At 43.4% G+C, this 26,760-nt stretch overlaps 1 protein-coding gene across 4 annotated transcripts in view; it reads right to left on the bottom strand.

Annotated features, from left to right (window-relative positions):
• The window catches only part of APBB1IP (amyloid beta precursor protein binding family B member 1 interacting protein), a 267,594-nt gene that overhangs the window by 66,955 nt on the left and 173,879 nt on the right, over positions 1 to 26,760 (bottom strand). For all 4 annotated transcript variants that reach the window (XM_033931405.1, XM_033931404.1, XM_033931406.1 and 1 more), the window contains exons 8-9: positions 16,530 to 16,604; positions 9,725 to 9,868 (exon numbers count right to left, since the gene is read on the bottom strand). In XM_033931405.1, coding sequence (XP_033787296.1) covers positions 9,725 to 9,868; positions 16,530 to 16,604 — 219 coding nt within the window. The remainder of the gene's footprint in view (positions 1 to 9,724; positions 9,869 to 16,529; positions 16,605 to 26,760) is intronic.

Below are 26,760 nucleotides of genomic sequence, written 5' to 3'. Positions count from 1 at the left end.
CATAGCGCCTCCATGAGGACAGGTACCCTTCAACCCAAGAGACACTGGTTGGCGGTTGGTTCATGTCAGATAGGGGGAAAATAAAGAAATGAGAGAACCTCTATTAGGGAGGCATTAACTGATTGGGACACATTTGGGGGTCTGCCTGCTACATGGTTACTGTGGCCCTTCCACATGCTCTTCTGTATTCCCTAACCTCTCTATTACAAGGGGTTGGTTGGGAAAGAGCACATCTAGTGGCCCTTATTTTTGAAGGCTTCATCTCTAGGTGAGTTACAAGAGTCAATAGTCTATAGAAGTTCCTGTTTTCTTGGGAGGCTATTGATCTTTCAATTCCAAGGACTTCTGCACATATACAGTACATACATACTGTATCTATTGGTTGTAGATGAGGTCTCCGGCAGGGTCGCATGATTTTTAACTTAAGGTAGCCAAGATCAAGGTAATCTCTCCCTGGTGGAGTAAAGGTTAAGATATTGGGGCACCTAGGGGGGCAGCCCTTTTCCTGTAAAACCACAGTTTTACAGTACTGAAGGACCTCCGTGGTTGGAAGATTTGAATCTCAGTGTCAGCAATCTTCCTTTCTTTATAATCTCTCTCGTTCCAGACAGCTATATGCAATGACTCAAATTCTCCTGTGCTGAATCTAGTGTCCTATGAATAGGGTTTAGGTAACTTTACTACAGGTAATAAATAGTATGCACAGGAGAGAGGTATAAAACATTTCTTTGTGAGATCTAACAGCTCCTGGATGGTGAAACTTGCACCATGGAAGTAAGTGTTGTTAGAAGCTCTTTTGGTTGACTCCTCCATATCATCTAGGCCAGGTAAGTTCAGGAGAGGGCCACAGTGTTTTGACTGTACTTCTTGAGGGCTTCCATACAGAGCTTTGCAGTCAAAGTTTAGAGGCTGGCTAGATGTACTTATGAGAGGGCCTTCCTTGCTCTGGCCCTCTCTCCCATTATAAGTCATAGTTGGGTCAGGTTTGAAGGTGATGGACATTACTATTTTGTTGGATACTTCTCTTCCTTAGAAAGTAGTCTTAGATATACGATTGGGCTACTGAGCACACGTTTCAATTTGCAGTATTCTAGCTATGCTCCTTCATGGGAAACACATGATGTTCTTTCACTTGATGGTTGGACACTACTCAGAGGAACCTCCCTTTAACCTCACTATAGGCTTTGGGAGCACTGTGAGTTTGATGACAAACCACAGGGATTGAGCTCAAGCAAGTCTCATAGGATATTTGTTTTGGTGTTCCCATGCAGAATAATGAGCCTCTTTTAAAGTAGTAGTCTCACATATACAGTATATATGGAGACTTTCCCTCAAAGAATTATCACTAGATATTTATCAGATTCAGTATCGTAGATCCCTCTTCATTGTTTGGTCCAAGGGTAGTAAATTAAGATGTCTGGATATATAGGGCCAAATCAATACAGGATAGTTTGGCTGTTGAAGGAAACCACAGGTGTGAAGTTCCTTTGCTGTCAATTGTTTAGAAAGACATTTCAGCCCTATCTACTTTTGGGAGTATAGAGGAGTCCTCTATCTTCTAGAAGATTGTGGTGTTGTAGCTGTGGAGGGTCATTTTTGTAAAAAAAAAAGTCCAAGTCCAACGTGGATGTTTCCAGTTGGAGGAACAAAAATGGCTATTTTTGAATGGCACCCTGCTGGACATCCAAATATATATATATATATTTTTTTTTATTTTTTAATTGTTTACTTAGACTTCTTAGCCACCAGGACATCTAACTTTATACCCCATTTTTGATCAGAAAAACATCCAGGTTGAAAACATCCTAATCCTGACCATTTAGACATAGGTGGAGCCAGCATAGTAATGGACTGACCACATAGACATCCCAACAGAGCAATGGAACACCTTAAAGGGCACTGTTGTGAACTTCACATAATGGGTGTCAGCTGTATATATCATCATAACCCCCTTATAATTTATAGTGAGCCCTCTCAAACCTCCTCCCCCCAAAACTACTATACCCTCCAGTGTACCACCCCAATAGCACTTATACCTGCAGGTGGCACCTATATGGCAGTATAGTAGGGTTTGGGTGAGCTCACTTGTTCTATCTAAATGTAGTGGTTAGAGTGGCTTATGGGCCTGGGTCCTCCTCTCTATGGTTCACTAGCCCACCCACCAGGCTACTTAAGACACCTGTGTGCACAAACCTTATGATTGTGGTCCACAGAATGACTGAAGGAGACCAAAGACTGGAAGGGTCCCAGGAGGAACCTAAAGCAACAGGAAGAACCATTCAAAAAGAAGACTTAACCAATTGACCATCCAACGAGTGATATATAGTCCATCATCTGGATAGCTAGCCAGATAATAAATCTGGACTCGTAATGTCTCTGTGCTGAAATTTGTTCTGAATCCTGATTGCATGGGGTGTAGTAGGTTGTGGTCCTCTATGTAATTGGTGAGGAGTTTGGCTACTAGGCCTTCTGTTATTTTGACATATAGCGGAATTGAGGCTATAGGTCTATAGTTGGAAGGGAGGTTTTGTGGTGCCTTTGGGTCTTTTTGGATTGGGGTGATGACAATTTCGCTGAGGTTGTCCGGGAATGTGCCCTCTGTGAGCGTGAATTGGATCCATTGTAGAATTATGGTGCGGAACTTTATACTAGAGGTGGTAAGGAGATATGGGGGGCAATGGTTGAGGTCACAGGAGGCATGGCTGTATTTTTTGTATAATTTGTTAAATTCTGGCCATTTTATGTTTGGGAATTGAGACCAAGTTCTGTCTGCTGCGATTGCTTCTTTTCCTGTGGGGTGGATTGTGATTGGATTTTGGTTGGATGGGTTGAGTATGAGTGTGGCTCTGGTGTTGGTGATTTTATTCTTGAAATGTTCTGCTACAAGAAATTCCTAAAACAGAAATAAAAACACGACCACTAAAAGCCCTCAAGATCTTCATATTACCTCTCTAGCTATGCTCTACAATTCATATAATTCTGTCATTCTGTAACGCTGTAATTCTTTATTCATTGTAATTCTGTCCTTAAACTAACCTTTTGTAATCCGCCTTGAACCGCAAGGTAATGGCGGAATAGAAATCCCTGATGTAATGTAATGTAATGTAATATATTCAGCACTACTTCTATCCCTCAGACATCCTCTTCAGTTGTGTTCTTGAATTCAAATACAGTTTTTATCACTGTGTTTGCTAGGAAGCTCTTCCATACATCCACTACCCTTTCTGTACAGAAATATTTCCTTATATTACTCCTATGATCCCTTGTTTCAGAGCTTCCTTTCAATTAAATTTAGAGTCTTACCTTCTGTGCACTTATGCCATAGAGTATTTAAATACCTCTATCATATCCCTTTCTCTTGTCTTTCTTTGAAAATATAATATGATGAAGATCATTTTACTGGTCACCCTTGGGATTGCCTCTGTCCTGTTTACATTCATTTTAAAATGTGGTCATTATCTATAATAGAATTAGAGTTTACACAACTGTAAGCAGACCAAGGAGAGCTTGCAGCTTCTTTTTCAGTGCTCTGACAGTGGTCTAGGTCAGTGTTTCTCAATTTCTTCAGGCCAAGTACTCCTTAAGCCTAACAAATACCAACTGAGTACCCCCGCCCAAGCTCCATCCCAAATCCACCAGGCAATGATTGGTTGGCCCGGAACCTTTGCTCCGACATCAGAATTGATGTCGGGGGGAAGGCTTGTAGGAAGGGGATAGATTCCGTACAAACGTAAGGAAGTTCTTCTTCACCCAGAGAGTGGTAGAAAACTGGAATGCTCTTCCGGAGTTTGTTATACGGGAGAACACCCTCCAGGGATTCAAGACAAAGTTAGACAAGTTCCTGCAGAACCGGAACGTACGCAGGTAGGGCTAGTCTCAGTTAGGGCGCTGGTCTTTGACCAGAGGGCCGCCGCGTGAGCAGACTGCTGGGAACGATGGACCACTGGTCTGACCCAGCAGTGGCAATTCTTATGTTCTTATGTGAGTCGCTGCACACGCTGTGGCCCTTACCTGCCCAGAGTTGCTGCTAAGGGGTAGGAGATGGAGCGTGTCGGCTCCAGCGAGGTGGCAGGGTTGGCTTCGGGGGTGGGGGTTGGTGCAGCAGATGGGCAGAAGGATATCCCCAGCAGGAGGCAGGGAGAGATCCCTGGCGGCGGCCAGGCCGTGTACCCCCAGGCGGCCTTGTACTGCATGTTGAGAAACACTAGTCTAGGTAAGATAAGGTATGAGAAGCATCCAGTAATACTCAGGAATTTTACGCCTTATGAAATTCTGCACCAGTGTGCAGAATTTTAGCTTTATTTTTCTACAAGATGTTAACTTGTTATGGGCTACTGTTGGACAACTGGACCACAAAGTAGAGACAGTAGCCACACTGTCCATCTCCTTGGGCCAGAGACATTACGTGCATCATTGTCCCCCTCGACTCAGAGAGAGGAAATGGTGGCAGTGATTATGGGGAAACAGGCGTAAAAATAAAAAATCAGTAGTATGTGACAAGATAAGCCCTCTTTTAACGTGCTCTAACTTGAAAAGACCTCCAGAACTGGAAAGGCAGGTAAGAATTAGTTAAATTAACTTTCATTAAGCACCAGATTTGATCGTTAACATTGATTCCTATTTTGATTCTTACCACAATTATGCAAATAGTACTTTGGCTTCATCAAATTATATTGTGAGCTTCTCGGAGCTCATATAATGGCATTTGAAGGACTTTTAACTTGCATTAGCAAGTTTTTTCAGATTGTCAATGTGACTTTTGGGATATGCTGGGAAGATACAGAATACCAAGAGAACAGTTGTCTCCAAGCTCAAAGATAGTTTTCCAGGGTGACTTGGCTAGGGGCAGGTCAGCAGTGATGCACATGATTTCATTGTGACTCATTCAGAGAGTAAAAAAAGAAATAAGTTCCATCGATTTTAGCGCACTTCATTAATTTCGGCTATGATGGGGTTGTGTTGCTGCAGACTAAGCAATTGCGGACGTTAATTAGCAGACCTTTAAGTTAAGTCGGCACTTTCAGAATGTAAAAGTGACATAAGCCCACACAGAATGTACATTCTTAAAAGCAGAAAAAGCCAAGAGACGTGCTCTACATTAAAACACCATTTACCCGTGGCTCTTATTATCTAGTAGTGAATGTCAGCAGCTGTAATTTACAGCTGAATGCGTCTGACTCATCATTTGCATTTCTGGGGGAATCTTGAAAAGAAAGAATCACTTTAAGTGTTTTCTATAGAGGGAGCATGTTATATCTTTAAGCAGAACACAAGAGACATGCAAAATCTCTTATTTTTTTGTCACTCAAGTGCCAGTTGAGCACTTACAATCTTTAGTTTCTTTATGGAAATGGAAAAAAAATCATTATAAAACCAACAAATGGAGACTAAATGTAGCTGGTTCATTTATAATACTAAACAAAACATCCCAGCCTTCCTTCACTTGTATTAAATCTTGATATTATTTTCCACTTTCAAAATGACAAATAGTGATATAGATTTGATCGATTTCTTTGAATTGGTGGGCTCATGTCTCCGGTTGAGAAATAAGTAGACTACTGTTTTACAGGAAAAGAATCACGAGACTACAACGGGAGTACCCGTTATAGTCTTGTGAGACCACGGGAACTCACTGCATGGGGCAGGAGTGTAGGAAAATTGCTCCTGCCCTGCGCCACCGCTACACTACCAGGTAAGGTCCGTGCATGAAGTTGCCTCCAATCGCCTCCTCCTCCTCCTCGCCCCGATCCAAGTCCAGGGGCCGGTTCTAGTTGATGTGGCTGCCTCCAAGCGATTCTCGGGGGAGAGGGGGGGCCTGGGCAAAAAAATAACGAATAGTCGAAACCACGATTACCGAAACCGTGAATAGGGAGGGGGAAGTGTAAGCTACTGAAACTAAACTCCATAAAACTTATAACTTGGATCATTTTTCATATCTTTGATCTACTTTGTAACAACGCCTCTCTCTGGGCTGCTTCAGACGATGGATACAAAATCTACGCTGATGATGTGCAACTACTCATACTCGGTGAACCAGATCAGGAATCACAGGTCAGGATTCTTGGGATCCCGCTAAACTCATCACTCACTCTCTGATCCTGCAAATTCAAACAACCTTTAAAAATTGTCTCATATCGTTTATGGCAGCTATGATATCTCTCTACATATATTGAAAAGACAAGTGCGATTACAGTGGTCCGTGCCATGATAACATCAAGACTAGATTAGGCCTAGCCAAAACGTTTGCATCAGCTGCAACTAATTCAGAATGCTCCAGCATGACTGATAGAAGGCTGTAACAACTTCAGTGGCCACCAGCACCTTACAGGGCTAAATTTAAAAGACTATGCTTGATTTTCAAGGTCCTCAGACAAAATGGGCTAGAATACTTAAAGAATTAGTTAGCTCTTTACACACCTTTGAGACTTCTGAGGTTACCATGGAGCATCACTATCTGTACCCTCATCTAAAGAAATTGCACAATGTTATATCTGCCAGCGAACCCCCATGCTCTGGAAAGTATTAATGCAATCAATGCAAACTTACGATTATCAAGAACTTTCTAATTTGTCTCAAATATGAAAGGATAATGGCAGAACGTTTAGGTACTAGCATGTTCTTTAATGAGGTATGGGGTCCATTGACTAATTTTATTACGTTATAATTATAATTATGATTTTTTTTTTCATTAGATTCCTTTACACATCCAGGGTGGGAGGGTGGAATATTTATTTGGAAGAGTAAAATTAATTCTTTTTTATTATATTGATAGTATAATATATAATTTTATTGTTTATAATTAGGATAAGGGGATAAAAAATTGTTTAATGTAATAATTGTGATGATTACAATGTATTTTCATACAGTTTTTTCTGATTCTTCAATTGTATACATTATAAAGTTTGAAATGTCAATAAAGATTTACAAATAACATAAAAAATGAGTGTCTACTAGTTGTATTGACCTAGGGGCTCCTTTTACTATGCCGCGCTAGCGGGGTTAACGCGCACGACTTTTCACCATGCGCTAACCCCCGCACTGGCCAAAAACTACCGCCCGCTCAAGAGGAAGCGGTAGTGGCTAGTGCATCCCGCAGTTTAGTGCGCGCTATTATGCGCATTAAACCGCTAGCGTGGCGTAGTAAAAGGAGCCCTTAGGCGTCCATCGTAAGTTGGCTGTCAAACTTGAGTCCCTAAAATCTTAGTTGAAGATTCAGATTGGTGGAAATTATATGGGCCTGGGTCCCCTTCTCTGGAGTCTACTGCACTGCCCACCAGGCTGCTGTAGACACTTTCATGCTGTTGTATTAGGATCGGCCATGCTAGCTACAGCTGTCATAGAGACAGATATGTACTGTTTCATTCAGATCAAATGAGGGTGGGAGGGGATTAGTGACCACTGGGAAAGTGTGGGGGGGGGGCCATGCCTTCATCCCTCCAGTGGTCATCTGGTCAGCTTGGGTACCTTTGTGTCCTTTTTCATTTTTAAAACAGGTCTAGCCCCAAATGTCCACATTGTACCCTGGACATTTTGTAAAAAGTTCAATTATCGCTGCAAAATGTCCACGTGTCAAGCCCAAATCTCACCCTTAACATGCCTCCAACTCGCCACCATGAGATTTAGAGGCGTTTCAGACAAAAAGCCTAGTAAAACATCTAAAAAGTCGATTTAAAAAACGGCAACTTGGTGGTTTTGGCAAGAAAATGTCCAAGTGCCATTTTATGCTGTTTTCTGGACATCTTTCTGTTTTGAAAATGAACCCCACGGTGGATCATAATTTGTTATTGGATATAATTGGTGATGTTGGCATCGTAGGAAATGCTTTATCTTGGTTTACTGGATTTCTTGCGGAGAGATCATATCAGGTAAAGATGAAGAGAGAACTAATAAATGGTACCCTCATTTTGGCATTCTGCAGGAATCCCTCTACCCCCTATACTATTTCATGTATTTTTTCATTCTTTTATGGGCAGGTTAGAATGCATGGGTTTTAAAGTTCTTATATATGCAGATTATATTTTGCCTTACTCAATTTCTTGGGAGCTCAGTAAGACACAACATAGTAAGTCTATTAAGGAAGTTTTACTTATCTCACATATTAACGCTGGGTTTTACTGAACCATGGAAGAGCTTCTTACCTTGGGCTGGCAAGCTAAATGCTCTGACACTCATAGGAATTGAATGAGTATCAGAGGCTCATATTTAAACCCCACCTTCCCCTAAATAGGCATACTAAACATATATTGTGAACTGGTATAAGTGGTGGAGATGAAAAGTGTATCTGAATTCAATAAAGCTTGGGACAAGTGCAAAGGCTCTCTAAGGGAGAAGAAGGAATAGTAGATGACAGATGGGCAGACTACATAGGCCATCGCGGTAAAATGGGAGAGGCCTTAGGCATCTGGGCTAATCAGAGCCTTACCCATCACACCCAGGATGCACTGGGAAGAAGTCCTGCCATTTTGAAGAGGCGGGCCTACTGGCCGGAGGGAGTAGGCATCCCTCCGTCCGGCCTTTGTCGGAAAGGTATGGGGGTGTCAGAGGATCCCGGCAGTGGGCATCCCTGCTGCCAGGGGTGTCAAGGGGGATCACCAGCGGTGGGAGGGAGTGGGTATTCCTCCTGCTGTGAGTGTTGGGGGTGGGGGTGGGTTGTCAGGGATCACTGGAGGCGAGAAGAAGTGGGCATCCCTCCTGCTGGGGATGTCAGGTTATCTGGGTGGGAGATGGGGACCCCAGTGGCGGGAGAGAGTATGCATCCCTCCTGCCATCCTTCAATTCGGAGGTCTTTTTTTAATTTGTGCGGGAGGGGAGAGTGGGAGGGGGGAGGGTCTGAGCTGCCAACCATACTTTCCTGTCAGTGCCTGAGCCAATCAGCGCTGAGGCACTGACTGGAAAGTAAGGTTACAACGGGCTCAGACCCTGTCCGAAAATTTTGTCTGCAAATGTAGAACTATGAAGTTAGGAAATCACCCGGGAATGATATAGAAGTGCTCCTTTAAATACTGATGAGCCCATTTTACTATCATTTTAATATTAATGACCTAGTTGTACTACATTTGCATAACAGAGTCAAAGACTGTTAGGAAGCTCAGAAAAGGCCGTTCTGATAATCGGCCGGTAAAATACTGGCACACTAAACTGACTGGAATTGGTTTAGCGACCTTCATTAAGGGCATGGTGGTAAGTTTTGAGAATCTAGCCCATGGTCTTTATCTGCCTCATTTTTCTGTGTTTCTATGAATGGACCAATTGACTAAGATTTTCTCCCCTCTCGATGCCTATGGAAGGAATAAAAGCTATGTTAATTAGATCTTAAATGAGAAGAATATGCCTTTCTACTTGATAAAATAATATCAGATTTCCTCTGTCTGATTTTTTTTTTTGCTAAAACAGGACTGTTTGCAAGCTGTTAACTAATGATTTCCCTATGGAGTCCTATACAAAGTAATTGCATTTTTTTTTCTGGGGAAGTGCCAATGTACAGCCTTTGGAAGTCTGATGTAAAAATAACAATGCTTTTATCTATCTGACAAATAAAATGAAACAAGGAAAACCCCAAAAGGATTTAAAAATGTCATAGGCCAATATTTGCACAAGTGTTGTGACTTCAGGAAACCCCCCCACAGATATATGAGACATATTCTTAAAATTCCACCCTGGGACGTCTTTACTTTCACCTTCCCAAATTCCTTTGTTGTTAAAATGTTTCCTTTGACTTTCTGACCTTGGTTTTTCCTTTGGGGACATAATAAATTCCAGAAGCCCGAAGAAGAAAATAACGTTTTTTCCAGGACTTTTTTCCATCTTCTTTTAAATAAAGGGCTCCTTCAAGCTCTGGCACGATGACTGAAGTCCCACAGAAGCTCTCCTAGACATCATGAATTGGAGTAGACAAAACAAAGATAGTTACAAGCATGTCTACAAAGTGTGTCATCTAGCACTGGATTTAAATTCTATGTACCCATTAGGCATGGGGGAGAAGGGGAAACTCCCAACCCTGACTGCTCCCTCTCCCCCACACTGTTGTCCGGATTCTCTCCTCACTTTTAGGCCTCTTTTTCCCATTGCTATCACAGTGGCAGTAGAGAGAGCTCAAAGCTTTTTATGTAAGTTTCCAAAGAATGGAAAACCATCGCAGTAGAGGAAGATAGGATGCTGTGGAGCCTGTCAGAATGCAAAGGCAGGCAGGTTCCAGTGCTTGACTTCTGCTTTGAGCTCTGGTTACTGCTGCCCAGACAGCTGTGAAAAAAGGCAGACTCGAGGAGTAGAGTGGCAGTGGAGGCAGCGGCCTATGTATGGTGTCATCTTCTCTCTCTTTCTCCCTCCTCAGTTTATTATCAGCAACAGTAGGTAAGGTGATAGACATGACCTACTAACATAAACCATGCTAAATATTGACCCCAGTGTATCCCAGCCCCATATCTCATCATATATCTCTCACTTCAACTGCCCCAATCAAATAAAACAAACATTATTTGTGTCCGTCTCTTTCACTGTGCCCCTCCCACACTGTAACCGAAAATAAAGTTAGCCAACAACAGAAATTCCTCCTCCTGACCCTACCTCTGCACTGTCACATAAAAGAAAGAGTGCTACTTTATTCTCTCTCCCCCACCCCCTTTCATTTTTGTCACTTTGAATAGTGTGGCAAAATATTTCCCACTCTCTCCTTCCTGTCTATGAGAAATTTACCTTTTTTTGTCAGGAAGGCAGGGTTATCCCTTGCCAGCATCACATTTTTTAGGTCAGAACTAACACAGAAGAGGGGATGAGCATGGGGTACTTTTTTTTTTTCTTATATCAAATCTAATCTTCAATTTCTTGTTTGCTCTGTGCCTATCTAGGTTCAAGGTGACTTACAAATCAAGAAATTTACATTGTGTTTAGGATGAAATATAAAGTAAGTAGTATATAATGAAGTAGTTAACAAAGATAGGAGATGTAGCAATCATTCAACAGAGGAGAACATTGAGCTGTCATCAGAATTACAGTACAGCAGTTTGAAGTACAATATAGTTGACATACATGTAGATTAGTGTGATATGTAGAGTTTGGGGAGGGAGCTCTTGTGGTTTCTGGAAGGGTGAAATGCTGTGTAAGTTGCTTGGAACAACATACTTGTTAAGTATCGATGGAGTATATGTTCTCAAAAAGGACCATTTTCAGTTTCTTTCAAAATCTGGGATACAGTAGTTAGGTTCTGTCTTGACAATTATTGGAAGATTGTTCTAGGTCTTGGTGCTGAGGTAGGGAAATAGTGAGCTAAATATGTTTTTGTATTTTACACTTTAGGGAGAGGAAATGATCAACTGAAATGGTTTATAAGTGGCTTTGTAGAGTTCGCATATAGGATGTGGAACATTACATATAATAGATTGAAGGTGATGCAAGCATTAATAGGTAGCCAGTGTAGTCTTCTGTAGTGAGGTGAGATGGAATCATATTTTTTTAGTCTGAATATTAGTATTATTGCTGTATTTTGTATCAGTTATAGTTTGTGAATGAGGGTAGAGTTAATGCCAACAAAGAGAGAGTGTTACAGTAGTCTAGTTGGGTTAGCACAAGCACCTGCGTCAGTATGGCAAAGTGATGATCATGGAAGAAGGATCCGATTAGTCTTAGTTGTCTCATGCTATAGAAGTTTTTTCCCATAGGTTAGAGATTTGGGGCTCTTAAGATAGGGTAGAGTTGAGTATAATTCCGAGGACCTTAGAATTTTTGACCATATTTTAGAGAGGTTCCTGAGGGTAGTATAACAATTGCAGTGACTGTTTGTGAGGTGTTGTGAAACCACAGGACTTTGGCTTATGTTGTGATCAATTTTAGTTTATTGACTGGAGCCCAGGTATGTATTTTGTCTATGCCACTGGATATTTGAGAGACATCATGGGCCAAGTTCTATAAATGGGGTTTTATTATAGGCAGTGGTAGGCATCCTACCACTGTCTGACCAGCCAATCGGGATGCATGTTTTCAAAAAACAACAACAACCCGAAGCAGGCCGCCTAAACTGTAGGCGTCTGTCGTGGGTACAGGGAGTCGCCTAGGGATGCTTAAGCTCGTCTAAGGCTGAGCATGGATGTGGTTTCACCCAGAAGTGGCCTTAGGTGAGCTTAAGCGATCCTAGGCATCTTCCTAAAGCTGCGACAGGTACCTGAAATGTAAGCCAGTAAAATGTTGGCCTACATTTCAAATAGATGCGGCCGCTACACTTTTCGCAGCAAGGAAATCTCCTTGCAGCGATCAGCTGAGAAGCCGCGGCAGGGAATACCCAAACTCCACCTCAAGTCGGCTGGCAGGAGGGATGCCTACTCCCTCCCACCACCACCCCCAACCCCCCCCCCCACACTGTCCGCAGCAGGAAGGATGCCCACTTCCTCCTGCCAGAACCCCTGAAACAACCCCTGGCAGGAGGGGTGCCCAATCCCTCCTCCTGCCATTTCCAAAACAATCCCTGGTAGGAGTGGCTTTAGGTATCTGGCCAATCAGTCTTAGGCCACTCCCAATGCATCCCAGAATGCACTGAGAAGGAGATCTAAGACTTTGGTTAGCCCAGGCACCTATAGCCCCTCCTATGGGAGGGGTCTTAGGCACCTGGGACAATCAGGGTCTTAGGCTCCTCCTCGGTACATCTTGGGATGCAGGGGAAGGGGAAGGCTTGCCATTCTGAAGAGGTGAGCCTGCTGGCCAGACAGAGTAGGCATCTCTCCGGCCAGCCTTGTTGGTACAGGTACCGGGGGGGTAGGGGGTTTCAGGGGGTGGGGGTTTAGGGGGGTCATGTGTTGGGGGGTGCCGGCAGGAGGAAGTTTTACACACAGACTCCGGATACAGTCCATAGGGCCGAAACACATATGTGTTGAGTCTTTTGGTAAATTTGGAAATTAAAGCTATGCAGCACCTATTGGTCATCTTCACTGTGTTTGTGCAAGTGATCAATTACCATACCATTTAATCCATTAAATTTCAGCTAAGTTACATGCACATTTTTGTTAGGCGTTGCTAGGTATCTGCGATTAGGGAACTTAGTGGCACCTAACGTAGGAGCTGTTTATAGAATCAGGCCCTTAGCCTTGACACTATAAAGTCTGCCTAAAGTTAGATGCTGATATCAGCACTGTTTTTTGTTTTAAACTTAGGCACCCAATATAGAATCATGCTTTCCAAGTTTATTATATTTTGATATACCGGTTGGACCAGGTGCCTAAGGCTCCTCCTATGGGCAGGGCCTTAGGCGCCTGGGCCAATCAGGATTATGTCTTTAAATCTGATCTTCACTGTGATACTGTAGCTGAACTTAGAATCTCTCTGAAATTTGGTCCTCTTCTGTATGTAGGGTTATCATATTTTGTAAGTAAAAAAAAAGAGGACACTTGGCATCGCTCCTAGTCCCACCTCACCCCATTCTGCCCCACCCCCACCCCCACGCAAACCTCATCTCCTCACCTTCCCTCCCTCCCTTTGACCCCCCTCCCCCATGCGGGATGGTACCTCTCTGGTGGCAATTGGGGGGGAACACCTGCAGGTGGGAGTTGTATCAATCATGGTCCCACCACAGGTACTGGTGGTCTAGGAATAGCAGCTCCTGTTGTGAGCTGCTTTAGGCTCGTTTGGCACTGGCTGGAGGTGGCAGGAAAGGTCCCGGCTCTGCCTGAGCTTGGGGCCACACCTGGAGGGCATCCACACATGCTCAGAGGCCCTCCAGATGTGGCCCTGAGTTCAGGCAGAGCTAGGGCCTTTCCTGTTGCCTCCAGCCAGTGCCAAACGGGCCTACATCGGCTTGCAGGGGGAGCTTTTGTTCCGGACCTCAGGTACCCATGGCGGGACTGTGATTTATTTGCCAACACCCATGGTGGTGACCCCTGCTGCCCACCTGAAAATAAAAGAATAATTTAGGCTGTCCGAAATCCAGATAAACTGCAGGGTTAAAAAAAAAAAATTGTCTGGACACCTGGAGAGTTCTCTAAAAAGAGGACATGTCCGGGTAAATCCGGACATATGGTAATCCTATCTGTATGCAATCCATAGTCTAGTATCCTGAAATGTAGGTAAAAGTGAAACCAAATGCCAATGCTTCTGCAAAATATGGGCTATTTGATGTGTATACGCATCATATTGGAGTATACACATTTTCTCTGCATTTTGTGTTGTTTTGGCACTGAGCTGCTCTGTGAGTAGTTCTAGCAGAGCAGGTTTTTTTTTTTTTTTGGCAAGGCCCAGTAGGGAGCTAGAGGGTCAACAGAACTAATAGATCCTTGATAACCATCATGCTATGGTGAAACAGGCTCCTATTGAAACATTTTTGAGAAAGGTGTACACTGCTACATGTTCTCATATATACCTGCAGAGGTACATATGAACCTTAACTCTCAGCCAAAGAGAGTATAAGTATTAACATAGTTGAGTAGCTTTCAGTTCTCCAAGGAGGTAGCTTCTATTCAATGTTACTGCAGCTTAATTAACCACTGGTCACTAAACTGTGATAAGTCAGTGCTGCAGGTTAGTAATTTCTGTGGTGAACAAAAAACACAACTTGAGTCCAACCTTACAGACTGTTATTTTTTTTTCTCCCCGGGATCAGTGAGCGGCTAATATGCAGCCCAGTGTACCTGGCGTCATCTTAAAGGGTCTAGAGCGGTGGTCTCAAACTCAAACCCTTTGCAGGGCCACATTTTGGATTTGTAGGTACTTGGAGGGCCTCAAAAAAAAAAAAAAGTTAATGTCTTATTAAAGAAATGACAATTTTGCATGAGGTAAAAATCTTTATAGTTTATAAATCTTTCCTTTTGGCTAAGTCTTAATAATAATATTGTAATTTATAGCTAAAGAGACATGTGCTCAAGAAACTGTTTTATTTTATTTTTGTGATTATGATAAACACACTGAGGGCCTCAAAATAGTACCTGGTGGGCTGCATGTGGCCCCCGTGTGTTTGAGACTGGTCTAGAGGTTTTGTAATATTAATGTCCATCGGATTGCCTTGCTCACAAAGCCCCTCTGATTAGAACCCTTCAACAGCATTGTCACTTCCCTTCCAAAATGACCCTTTAGCCTCCCACAGAATAGCTCCCCCTACTCTTCCTGAAGGGGAAACTCCCCACCCTAACCTACTTGGATATATTGAGCTGCTGAGTTCAAAATGATGTCAGTCAACCCGTAGCGGTTTTGTGGCTCTGTCACTGTCACTACTGCCAAATAAGGGTTGTGATGGAAAAAAATGATTTAATCCTTCTGAAGCCTGGGGAATTTCAGCATAGACTCTCCTTGATATGTTTGTTCCGTGTCAGGACGTATGCCATTTTAGGATGCGTGTTAATCTCTCTCATACAGAGTAATGACATTTTTGAAAATGGCTTAGTATGGGCCATCAGTACCCTTGCTAAAGTAACTGTAGTCAGACGTCTGTGGTTTTGTTTTATTGTTGGAAGTCGAACCAACTTAAAAATTCACAGTTTCCAGTTTTTGAAACTAAAACTGCGATTGTTTTGGCTTTTATTTAAAAAAAAAAAAAAAATAATGAGCTGATTTTTGAGGTTGATCCCGTCCAGCCTCTCATTGCATGTGTTTGGAATTAATAATTCTCCAGACGAGAGCCAACTGAAACTTCCTCTACACATCTATTCTGTTCCCTCTGCAATTCCAAAAGCCTTCAAAGATTTACGTGGGAATGCAGAGAACATCAAGACCAGATTATGGGTCGCTTATTCAACAAATCGCACATGAAGAGGTACTGACCTTAGATCACTACGGAACATAACATAACAAATTCACTTATATACCGCAGTAACCTCTCAGCTCAACACGGTTAACAACAATCAAGAGACTGTATAAGCACAGTGTATTATAATCACATTCAGAAGAATTTGTCTTTAGGATTTTTACTTCAGGGAAGATAGGAGTTATTTATTTAAGCATTTATATACCACTTATAATCTAAGTGGTTTACATTCAGGTACTCAAGCATTTTCCTCTATCTGTCCCAGCAGGCTCACACTCTAACTAATGTACCTGGGGCAATGGGGGATTAAATGACTTGCCCAGGGTCACAAGGAGCAGTGCGGGATTTGAACCCACAACCTCAGGGTGCTGAGGCTGTGGCTCTAACCACTGCACCACACACTCCCCGGGACAGAAAAGGGTTTTTCCCATGATCCAGCTTGAAAATATAAACTTCTATGGCAAAACCTTTTGTATATGCAACCTTTTAGAGTAGGAAATGTAAATAATCTAAAATGCCGTGGAAAGCGTTTTTTATCAGTAAATTTAAAGTGATCAATAATATAAGCAGGTATATTTCTTTTCACTGCTTATCAACCCACCGTCCCATGAACTCTAGTTGTAAGGTGATCAGAAGAAATATTTAGACACCTCGGACATTGGATACCCACCTTTGTCCAATTTTTGCTTATTGTGATATGAACATAATTAAAATATCCATGATTTGCAGACTAACCAAGAAGAAATCTGTATCTTGGGTCTCTCATGACCAGCGAAGGTCAGCTTTGTCCACATGCTTATGCGAATTGACTTACCTCCAGTAATGATTCTTTGTTTTTCTCATTCATTTCCTTGCCTGCATCCTTGCCTTTCTTTGCAAGATAGAAATTCTGATTCAGGAAAAAGAAAACAGATAGAATGACTAAATGAACAGATTGTCAGAAACAAAGTTCAAATAACTGGAAATATTTAAATTTCACGTGCCAGGCATTAGATTTTGTGATCTTCAAGACTGCTTAGGGGGTTGACATTTATTCAAAGTGCATACCAGGAATCTTATATCCCATGGCTATCTCATACTTATTTGCCACAGCTGATTAAAAACCATTGTGATTATGCAATGGTTGGTATTTAATGAAGGAAAATGGCACAGAAGGTTAACACTAAGAAAGCAGAATGATGAATGTTAACAGCCATATAGCAATATAGAATATTTTAATTTTCTTGAATTCATACGTATTTAAAAACCAGTGTTTCATTGTAGCCTTGTAACCAAATGCATTTCAGATTGTAGTATAGAATGCCATTAAATTGTAAATGTTTTGTTTCACTGGGTGACCAGTTGCGAATTACGCTCAAGTTTTACTGATTAGTCTCAGTTTATCATGGAGACAGCAGCACTATGATGTTGGAAATATTTTGGGACCTTTTTACTAGGCAGTTGATCTTTTCCATGATCTAAGGCAGTGGTCTCAAACTCATGGCCCGGGGGCCACATGCAGCCCGCCAGGTACTATTTTGAGGCCCTCGGTATGTTTATCATAATCACATAATTTCTTGATCATATGTCTCTTTAGCTATAAATTACAAGACCTAGCCAAAAGGAAAGATTTATAAACTATAAAGAGTTTTACCTCATGCAAAATTGTAATTTCTTTAATAAGACATTAACTATTTTTTCTGAGGCCCTTCAAGAACCTACATACCCAAAATGTGGCCTTGCAAAGGGTTTGAGTTTGAGACCACTAATCTAAGGCCACTTGTAGGATTGCTGGTAAATGGCTGATACTCTGATTTCTGAAATAATGGCCATGCGTTAAGTTGACCATTACCGCATAGCCATCAATGCATGAACACTTGTTAACACCCATTTTGTAGGTGGTAAGGGCTCATCCTCTAATCCTGCACAATGTCTATGTGCTGATTAGCCTAGCCATCCCCCCCAAACATGAACTCAACATGCGTACATGCAAAACTACCCAAGCATACAGGAGTGTACCCTGCGGTAGTGATTTTAACCTGTAGAAAGCACGCATTACTCCTTAGTAAAAGGACCCCCTTATTTGTAGTAAACTTGGCCAATCAAAATATTCATTTGCTGAAAAAATGTAAAATTTCAATTGTTCTATCATTTTGCTGAAAGCTAGACAGGAAAGCATTATTTATGGCTCTGGTATGCTTGTGAAAAATCAGACTTGTGGTATTCCAATATTGTCTAATGCAATTCCTGGGACATAATGATGAGCCAACGATGACCTACTTGAACTTGTAAGTATGTACAAGGTCTGTTCAAAAAGTTCCATGACTGATTTTATAAAAGTTTATTAAACAATACTAGTATTTTAGCCTGTTACATTAACGGGTGCTAGAATATATGTCTGTCTGTCTGTCTTTCTTTATTTCTGTCTCTCTCTCCCTCCCGCTGTCTTTCTTCTGTCTGTCTCTCTCCCTAGCCCCCTTTGTCTGTCTGTCTTTCTGTGTCTCTCCCTGCCCCTGTGTCTTTCTTCTTTTCTTTCTGTCTCCCTTCCTCCCGCTGTCTGTCTTTCTTTCTATCTGTCTGTCTCTCTCCCTGCCTCCTATGCAGCAGCATTTCTTCCCCCCACTTCCCTGTGCAGCATCCACAGCAGCATTCCCTCCCCCTCCATTTCCCTCCCCCCACACCACTTCCCTGTGCAGCAGCAGTGTTTCCCTACCCCCCTTTCCCTTCTCGCGGTCTAGCCAGCTTCTTTAGTCCCTTACTGCCACCCCCCCTTCCCTACCCACGGTCCCGACAAACTTGCCGACTCCAGCAGCGTCTGCAGCAATGTACACATGCTGCTTCGGGGCCTTCTACTACCCTGATATGCTCTGCCGTGTCTCTGATGATGTCATCAGGGACCGTGCCAGAGTATATCAGGGCAATAGAAGGCCCCAAAGCAGCATGTGTACAATGCTGCAGATGTTGCTGGAGTCGGCAGATTTGTCAGGACCGTGGGAAGGGAAGGGGGGGGGGGTGGGAAGGGACTAAATGAGCCGGTCAGATGTCGGGAGAACTGACTTACCGATCCTGTGGAGAGCAGAGAGTCCAGCGCTGGCGGCCAGTCCTGTGAGTGTAGGTAGGGGCTGGGGACTTGCGCATGCGCACTCCTGCGGCCACGAACCTACAGAACATGGAACAGGGAAAACGGAACACGCAAGTAGGAGTGCGCATGCGCGGCTAGGGTTTTATTATATAGGATTACAAATTATTCCATTGGGTCCTCTTCAAAGTACTCCCCTTCCCTATGTATACACTTTTCCCAATGTCATTTCTATTTCTGGAAACAGTCCTTAAACACATCTTCAGGAATCACCAAAAGTTGATGCGTCAAATTTTGCTTTATGTCTTCAATGGTGTTGAATCACTTTCTTTTCAGCATGGATTTAAGTTTAGGAAACAAGTAGGTCAGCAGAGGTCAAGTTAGGAGAGTAAGGTGGCTAGGGAAGAGCTGTTATCACGATTTTTGTGCAAAATTCACAAATTTTGATGCATTCAAAATACCTTTCACGACTCGTGACATGTTCCCCTTAAGCCACTTTCAACATTTGATAAGTTTCTGTAGTGGCATTACCCAATTTAAAACAGAGCCTCACGCTGTAGCACTGCTCATTGAGGTTGCACATGATGAAAAATAGGCGATCACGAAAACACACTTTCACAAAAACTGATGTAACTCAGAGACGAAAACAGAAATCAACATACGGAGATATCAACATACGGGGGAAAAAAAAAGAGGTTACTCATGAAGTTTCAAGCTACTCAACACTGCCTAGCACATCGCAAAAAAACTTCCCATTGACACACAATTCAAACTGTCCTGGAACTTTTTGAACAGACCTAACTGTATTAACAACTGTATTGATCTGCCTGTACTAAGAACATAATAAGAACATAAGAACATAAAAACTGCCATCTCCGGATCAGACCCATGGTCCATCGAGTCCGGCGATCCGCACACGCGGAGGCCCAGTCAGGTATACACCTGATGTAGTTTTACCACCCATATCCCTCTATGCCTCTCATAAGGAGATGTGCATCTAATTTGCCTTTGAATCCTAGCACAGTGGATTCCTTAATAACCTCCTGTGGAAGAGCATTCCAGGCGTTCACCACTCGCTGCGTAAAGCAGAACCTCCTGACATTTGTCCTGGACTTGTCCCCCCTTAGCTTTAAACCATGTCCTCTTGTCCGTGTCACGTTGGACAGTGTAAATAATTTGTTTTTCTGCTCTATTTTATCGATGTCTTTCAGTATTTTGAACGTCTCTATCATGTCCCCTCGCAGCCTCCTCTTCTCAAGGGAGAACAGTCCTAGTTTCTTGAGTCGTTCCTCATATTCCAAGTTCTCCATACCTCTTATTAGCTTCGTTGCTCGTCTCTGCACCCTCTCCAGCAGTTTTATATCTCTCTTTAGTTTGGGAGACCAATGTTGGACACAGTATTCCAAGTGTGGTCTGACCATTGCTCTATAAAGCGGCATTATGACTTTCTCCGATCTGCTCATGATTCCTTTCTTTATCATTCCTAACATTCTGTTCGCTTTCTTTGCCGCTGCCGCACATTGTGCCGACGGCTTCAGGGTCCTATCTATCAGTACACCCAGGTCCCTTTCTTGTTCGCTCTTACCCAGAGTTGCTCCTGACATTCTATACTCGTGTTCCTTATTCTTACTGCCTAAATGCATTACTTTGCATTTCTCCACGTTGAACTTCATCTGCCATTGCTCTGCCCATTTCTCTAACTGATACAAGTCGCTCTGGAGTTCTTCGCTATCTTTCTGCGTTCTGATTGTCCGGCATAGCTTTGTGTCGTCTGCAAACTTAATGATCTCACTGGATATTCCGTCTTCAAGGTCATTGATATAAATGTTAAATAGGATCGGCCCAAGTACCGAGCCCTGGGGCACACCACTAGTCACTTTCTCCCAGTCTGAGAACTTCCCATTTATGCCCACTCTCTGCTTCCTGTTTTCCAGCCATTTGCCTATCCACCTGTGTATATCTCCCTCTATTCCATGGCATTGTAGTTTCCTGAGAAGTCTTTCATGCGGAACTTTGTCGAATGCCTTCTGGAAGTCCAAATATATTATGTCCACCGGCATTCCACTATCAATTTGCTTGTTCACGGTCTCAAAAAATTGAAGCAAATTCGTTAAACATGATTTCCCTTTCCTGAACCCATGTTGACTGGGTTTCAGCAATTCGTGTATATCTAAGTGCCGGACTATGCTATCCTTGATCAGTGCTTCAACCATCTTTCCAGGGACAGATGTAAGGCTCACAGGTCTGTAGTTGCCCGGTTCTCCTCTTGATCCCTTTTTGAAAATTGGCGTGACGTTCGCTATCTTCCAGTCATCTGGTATCTGTCCAGTTCTGATTGTCAGATTGGCGAGTTTTTGCAATAACTCTCCGATTTCAACCTTCAATTCCTTTAAGACTCTCGGGTGAATTCCATCCGGTCCAGGGGATTTGTCACTTTTAAGTTTGTCGATCTGGTAGTATATCTGGTCCAAATCTACTTCAACTGTGGTGAGGATGTCTTCTATTACTCCACTAAACACTTTCACAGTTTCTGGTATTTTTGCGGTATCCTCCTCCGTAAAGACGGACGCAAAGAAGGAATTTAGTTTGTCCGCAATTTGTTTATCTTCCTTAATGTACCCTTTTCTTCCCTGATCGTCCAGGGGTAACTAGTAACTCTATTGAACGTCTATGTCAAACTGTCCATTGTAACTCCATGGGTATCTGACCCAACCTCTTGTGTATGTAATCTGACCTTGAACTGAATAGGTAAAGGCAGAATAGAAAACCTGATTAACATAACATTGTTTCAATAAAGCCAAACACAAGAGCCCTGTGCTGTACACGAGGAAGAGAAGCTTGCAAAATGGGAAGTTCTGAGAAGCAAGAAAGAGGAACTGAGAACAAAGATTTCTCTTGTATAACAGTGAATACAGTAAGGACTTAATCATGTGAATTACTCTTAAAATACATTTGTTATAGAGTGGTTCGATTCTTGTAATTTTACTGCCACAAAATATCAGGTCTATAATAAAACAGATGAAAAAAAAGCCTCCCCCCACTCAACAAAGTGTCCCTGTGCCAAACACCCCCCATGTGCGCCAAAATGGCAGGAGGGATGCCGAGTCCCTCCTGCCAGCAACCGGACTGGCCTGACACCCCCCCACCCCCCTGTGTACCTAAAAGTTAGGAGCAGAAGGAACTGCATAGTCCTCCTGCTTCTCCTCCTGATGCAATGCGAATATGGGTCTTAGGCCCCGCCCCGGTGCAACAGAACACTCTACATGACACCCAAAAGGCCCCAAACATCCCCCTTACCCGTCCTCACCCCCCCGACCCTACCTCCCCTCTCCCAACCATCATAACCACACAAGAGAGCACTAACAAAAAGTGCACCCCCGCAACCCAAAGGAGGGAAGGACCCCTCCCCATGTGCCCCCCCAAACAGTATAGAAATTACCAATCAAGGCAAAGGCTCAAAACCAAACCCCTCTCTTGAGTAAAACACACACAACATTTGTAAAAGTCCAACTGAAATTCAAAGATGCTCCGCAACACCGGAGCCCCTTGCAGTACTGGAGCAGTGAAAAATACCCCTGCAAATCGCAGTAGAAAGAAAAGCCAATTGTCCAGTAGACAAGCTCATTCAGGTGCCATACAAGGAACGTTGCTCCAGATCCACCGAGTGGCATTTTAGGCGGCCACCCTCCCACCTGGCGCGCTGCCATCTGGGCTGCGAAAGCTCTGGCTGGCGCAAGCGACCATTAGCCAGCTGAGCAGACGGTTGCTGACAGGGTTCCATAAGCTGGATATCAGGAAAGGTCTGTGAGGCCTCTGAAAAGGACCACACCTTACGCAGAGAGCCCTCCAAATAAAAAGGAGAGCAAAAGGGTGGCGCCATCGGTACTTAATTTTCTTTTCCACTAGGTAGCGAAGGAGGGGTTTCAAATCCGCCCTGCGACGTAAGGTAAAAACAGACAAATCTTGATAGATTTCAAATTCTATATCCTCCCACTTAAGGGTAGCATGAGATCGGGCTTTCCAGAAAATGGCTTCCTTGGTCTTGAAGTCCTTAAAGCAGACAACAATGTCTCTAGGCTTATTGCCCTGTGGAGCAGCCAAGGCTCGGTGGGCCCGCTCTATAGGAACATAGGTCAGTGAGCTGAGCTCTGGATCGGCAGCAAAGAGGAAAAGTGCTATTTGTTGGGCTACTTTATCACAGTCAGCATATTGCGCGGATTCTAGTATTCTTCGGATTCTAAGATTAGCCCGCTGGCTTCGATTCTCTAAATCTTCCAGCTTGTCATAGATATAAACAAGCTGCACTTGGAGATCTTTGGAGCGTGTGTCAACCTGGGCAAGAGCGTCATGCTGTTCATCGAGCTGGACCTCCAAATCTCCCACGCGCGCGCCAAGTTCAGCTAGTTCCGAGCGGAGATCCGCGGCACGGGTTGTAAATTCGCCCCAAAGTCCCTTCATTTCGTTCCGTATCTCATGGAACAAAGACCGCACTTCAACCAGGGGATCTGGCGGGATCGGGGTAGTAGGCTCTCCAGCAATAGGCTCCTCACTATCTAGCTGTGTAGACTCCTTTCCCCCCTTTGGCGCCATCTTTGCCACGTCAGCCTGCAGCGGGTCAAAAGCAAAATCATTCAGTGTCCGACGGACCGAATGAGAAATAAGACCAAAGGCACACTCCACATTGTTTTCACTCTAATGTCATCAATTCGCAGGGTTGGACACGCCGATTAGAGAGGGGAATCGATAATTAATAAGCTCGAGGTACACGGAGCTGAGCAGTCAGCTGTCCATTCAGCTTGGTGACGTCACTTCCCTCCTCCCCCATATCTTTTTTAACTTCAGCGTGAGCAGCCATGAACTTCCTGCCTACGTCAACTTCGGTGCTCTTTCTGACATCACTTCTGGGACCCGCACCTACGAAATTTCAGAGAGAGCCCGAAGCTGACATGGGCAGTACATTCATGGCTGCTTGTGCCGAAGTTAAAAAAAGGTACAGGGGTAGGGCGTGCGTGCGCATGCGTGGCAGCGGGGTGGGGAAGAGGGCAGGAGGGGGGCACCACCGCCCCTGGCACTGCCCACCCTTTGCTATGCCACTGGCCATGAGCTAACTGATTAGTGCAGGATGAACACATGAACCTTTACTGCTAATCTTTTTTTAATGGCCAAGTTCTAATGGCAACATTAGCCTTTGGCCAGTAATACAAAAATCAGCCATTTTACTGCTTTGCTAAAAATCACCTTAACAGAAATGAAATATCTGCAATAAAGCTACTTTTTAGTACTGCCCCACAGGGCTCCTTTTATCAAGCCGCGCTAGCGGGGTTAATGCACTCGACTTTTCATCACGCGTTAACCCCTGCGCTGGCCTGAAAACTACCGCCTGCTCAAGGGAGGCGTTAGCGGCTAGCATGGCCGGCGGTTTAGCACGCGGTATTATGCACGTTAAACCACTAGCGCGGCTTGATAAAAGGAGCCCATAGTGTGTAGTAGACAACTTGATTCAAATAGAAAAAGCACAGAAATGGGACCTTGTCCAAAGAGGTCAACGGATAGTCAGGACTAGACCCTTACAGAGTTTGAAAAGAAAATCAGCTTGAACTCAAAATGTGCTGTAACAGGTAGCCAGTGAAGCCAGAATAACAGTAGCATGACTCTGTTAAACTTATTTTTACAGAAAATAATTTTAGCAGCTGTATTTTGCAGAAGTTGAAATCAACGCATGTGGCTCTGAGAGAGTCCCAGATAAAGGACTTTACAACAATCAATATGCAATGGAATAATCACTTGAGTAATTTTCTGAAGGTCATCCACCGATAAATAATTTCTAATTTGCCACAGAAATTGTAATTTATCAAAGGTGGAACTGACAACCTGATTAACTGAAGAGTCCAAGATGATATCTAGGTGGCATATTGATGATTACCACCAGTCTCTGGGCCTTTGACTCAGTTGCGTAGTAAGGGGAGCGGTCCGTCCTGGGCGCTGTCATGGTGGAGGTGCTAGCACCCGTCCTCTATGCCCCCCTGCTGCACCCTTCCCTTCCCCTGTACCTCTTTAATCGGTGCGAGCAACATCGCGAACTTGCAGCCCTCGTCGGTGTTGGCTCTCTCTCTGTCACTTCCGGGTCCTGCGCCTAGGAAATGATGTCAGAGAGAGAGTTGATACCAATGCGGGGGAGGGAGTCCCACCGCCCCAAGTGACACGCATTCTCGTTATGCCACTGCTTTGAATGGTTTTAGATTAGGTTCATCTCTAATCCAGAAAATCATTGTTTTTTTTAATATTTAGCTTAAGAAAATGCTCATGTATTCAAACTGGCTCTTTCTCCAAAGAGTCATGCAGTGTCTTGTAGATAAAAATAATCTTCAGGATATGAGTTTACTAGTCCAGCGAGTTTCCAGTTTTTCATAAGTTATTTTTCATATGATATGAAAAAACTGGAAATTCAATGGACTAAGGCCCTCTTCTATCAAACTGTGATAGCAGTTTTTAGAGCGGGGAGCTGCGCTGAATGGCCCGTGCTGCTCCCGATGCTCATAGGAACTCAATGAGCATTGGGAGCAGCATGGGCCATTCAGCATGTGCTAGTGCAGTTTGATAGAAGAGGCCCTAAGTGTATAGGCCTCAATGGGTCAGAGCCCATATTAACCATTAGGCTATTCCTCCAATCTAGGCAGCTTTTAGGTTTGAAAATAATAGGGAGAAAGAATATACTAGGAAGGGAGAGGGGAGGAGACAGTGTGAGAGTACCAGGAAGGGAGAAAGGAGTGTGAAGTTGTGCCAGGAGGAATGAGGCAAAATAAGAGAGTATATGAGAGTGTGGGTGTGGCAGGAGTAAGGGGAGGGAAGATGAAAGAGGAGAGGTTTTGAAAGAGTAACGGATTTGATGTACGATCTTTCTGTAGTAACTAAAAAATCTCCCTACACCCCAAAAAAGATAAAGGGTGAGGGGGAAAGACAGCCCAACCGACTCCTAATCCCTACCACCACACTACCACTTATTGTTTTCACCTTTAACACATTTGTGCATTGGTTTATCACTAAAATTCACATCAGGGGTGCCCGGGGATGTTTCACAGTTAACACCCTTCTGGGTGTAAGCCAGTGACAGCCGGTGCTTTAAGGGTTTTTCCCCCTTGCAGGCTGTGTGACTGAGGGCTCCCTTGTATTATTATCATTATCTTTGATCAGTTTAATCCTGCTGTGGTGGTAGGGATTAGGAGTCGGTTTGGGCTGTCTCTCCCCCTCACCCTTTATCCTTTTTGGGGTGTAGGGAGATTTTTTAGTTAGTATTAGTTTTCTCTCCCTCTTGTTTTGGTTCTTCTGGTTCTCCACCTTTCTGTAGTACATATTATATATACAGGTATTCTTTTTCTCTCCCTGGTGAGCTCAGAGTCCATTTTTTCTTTTGTATCTGGGGCAATGGAGGGCTAAGTGACTTACCCAGGGTCACACAGATCAGCAGTGGGAGGGAAAAGAGATTAGAAAAGGAAATGGAGGAAGAAGAGGAGAGATGAGGGAGAGAAAGAATATTTGCAAGAGGGGTGAAGAGGAAAGACAATGGACAGGACAGAAATGGAGACAGAAGAAAGGAGGGAAAGAAGTAAGATGGAAAGGGGTAGATGAGGACATAAGGGAAAGAGGTAAAGGATGAGGAAAATATGGAGAAGTTGAGACAAACGAGTGAGTTAGGAGGAAGAATGTGTAGGGATGCAAGAAGTGAGTGGTGTATGAGAGCAGGATGAGAAAAATAGGAAAAAGGAAAAGGGAAAACAAAATCAATTGAGTCTAAAACAAGTAAAAAAACATAACACGATGGATAAAACTAGATGAAATGTTGAGAGAAGAAAATGGGTAAGAAGAAAGAAAGCTTAAAAGTCAGAGATGAGAAGAAATCTGGGAAGAGGTAAAATGATTTAATAAAGATTAGAGAAATAAAAATATATCTAAATAATGTACAAAGAAGCATAAAGGAAGTTGATAAGAA

This window comes from Geotrypetes seraphini, chromosome 2 (assembly GCF_902459505.1).
Source record: "Geotrypetes seraphini chromosome 2, aGeoSer1.1, whole genome shotgun sequence".
NCBI lineage: Eukaryota > Metazoa > Chordata > Amphibia > Gymnophiona > Dermophiidae > Geotrypetes > Geotrypetes seraphini.
This window is presented reverse-complemented; position numbering and strand designations above follow the sequence as displayed.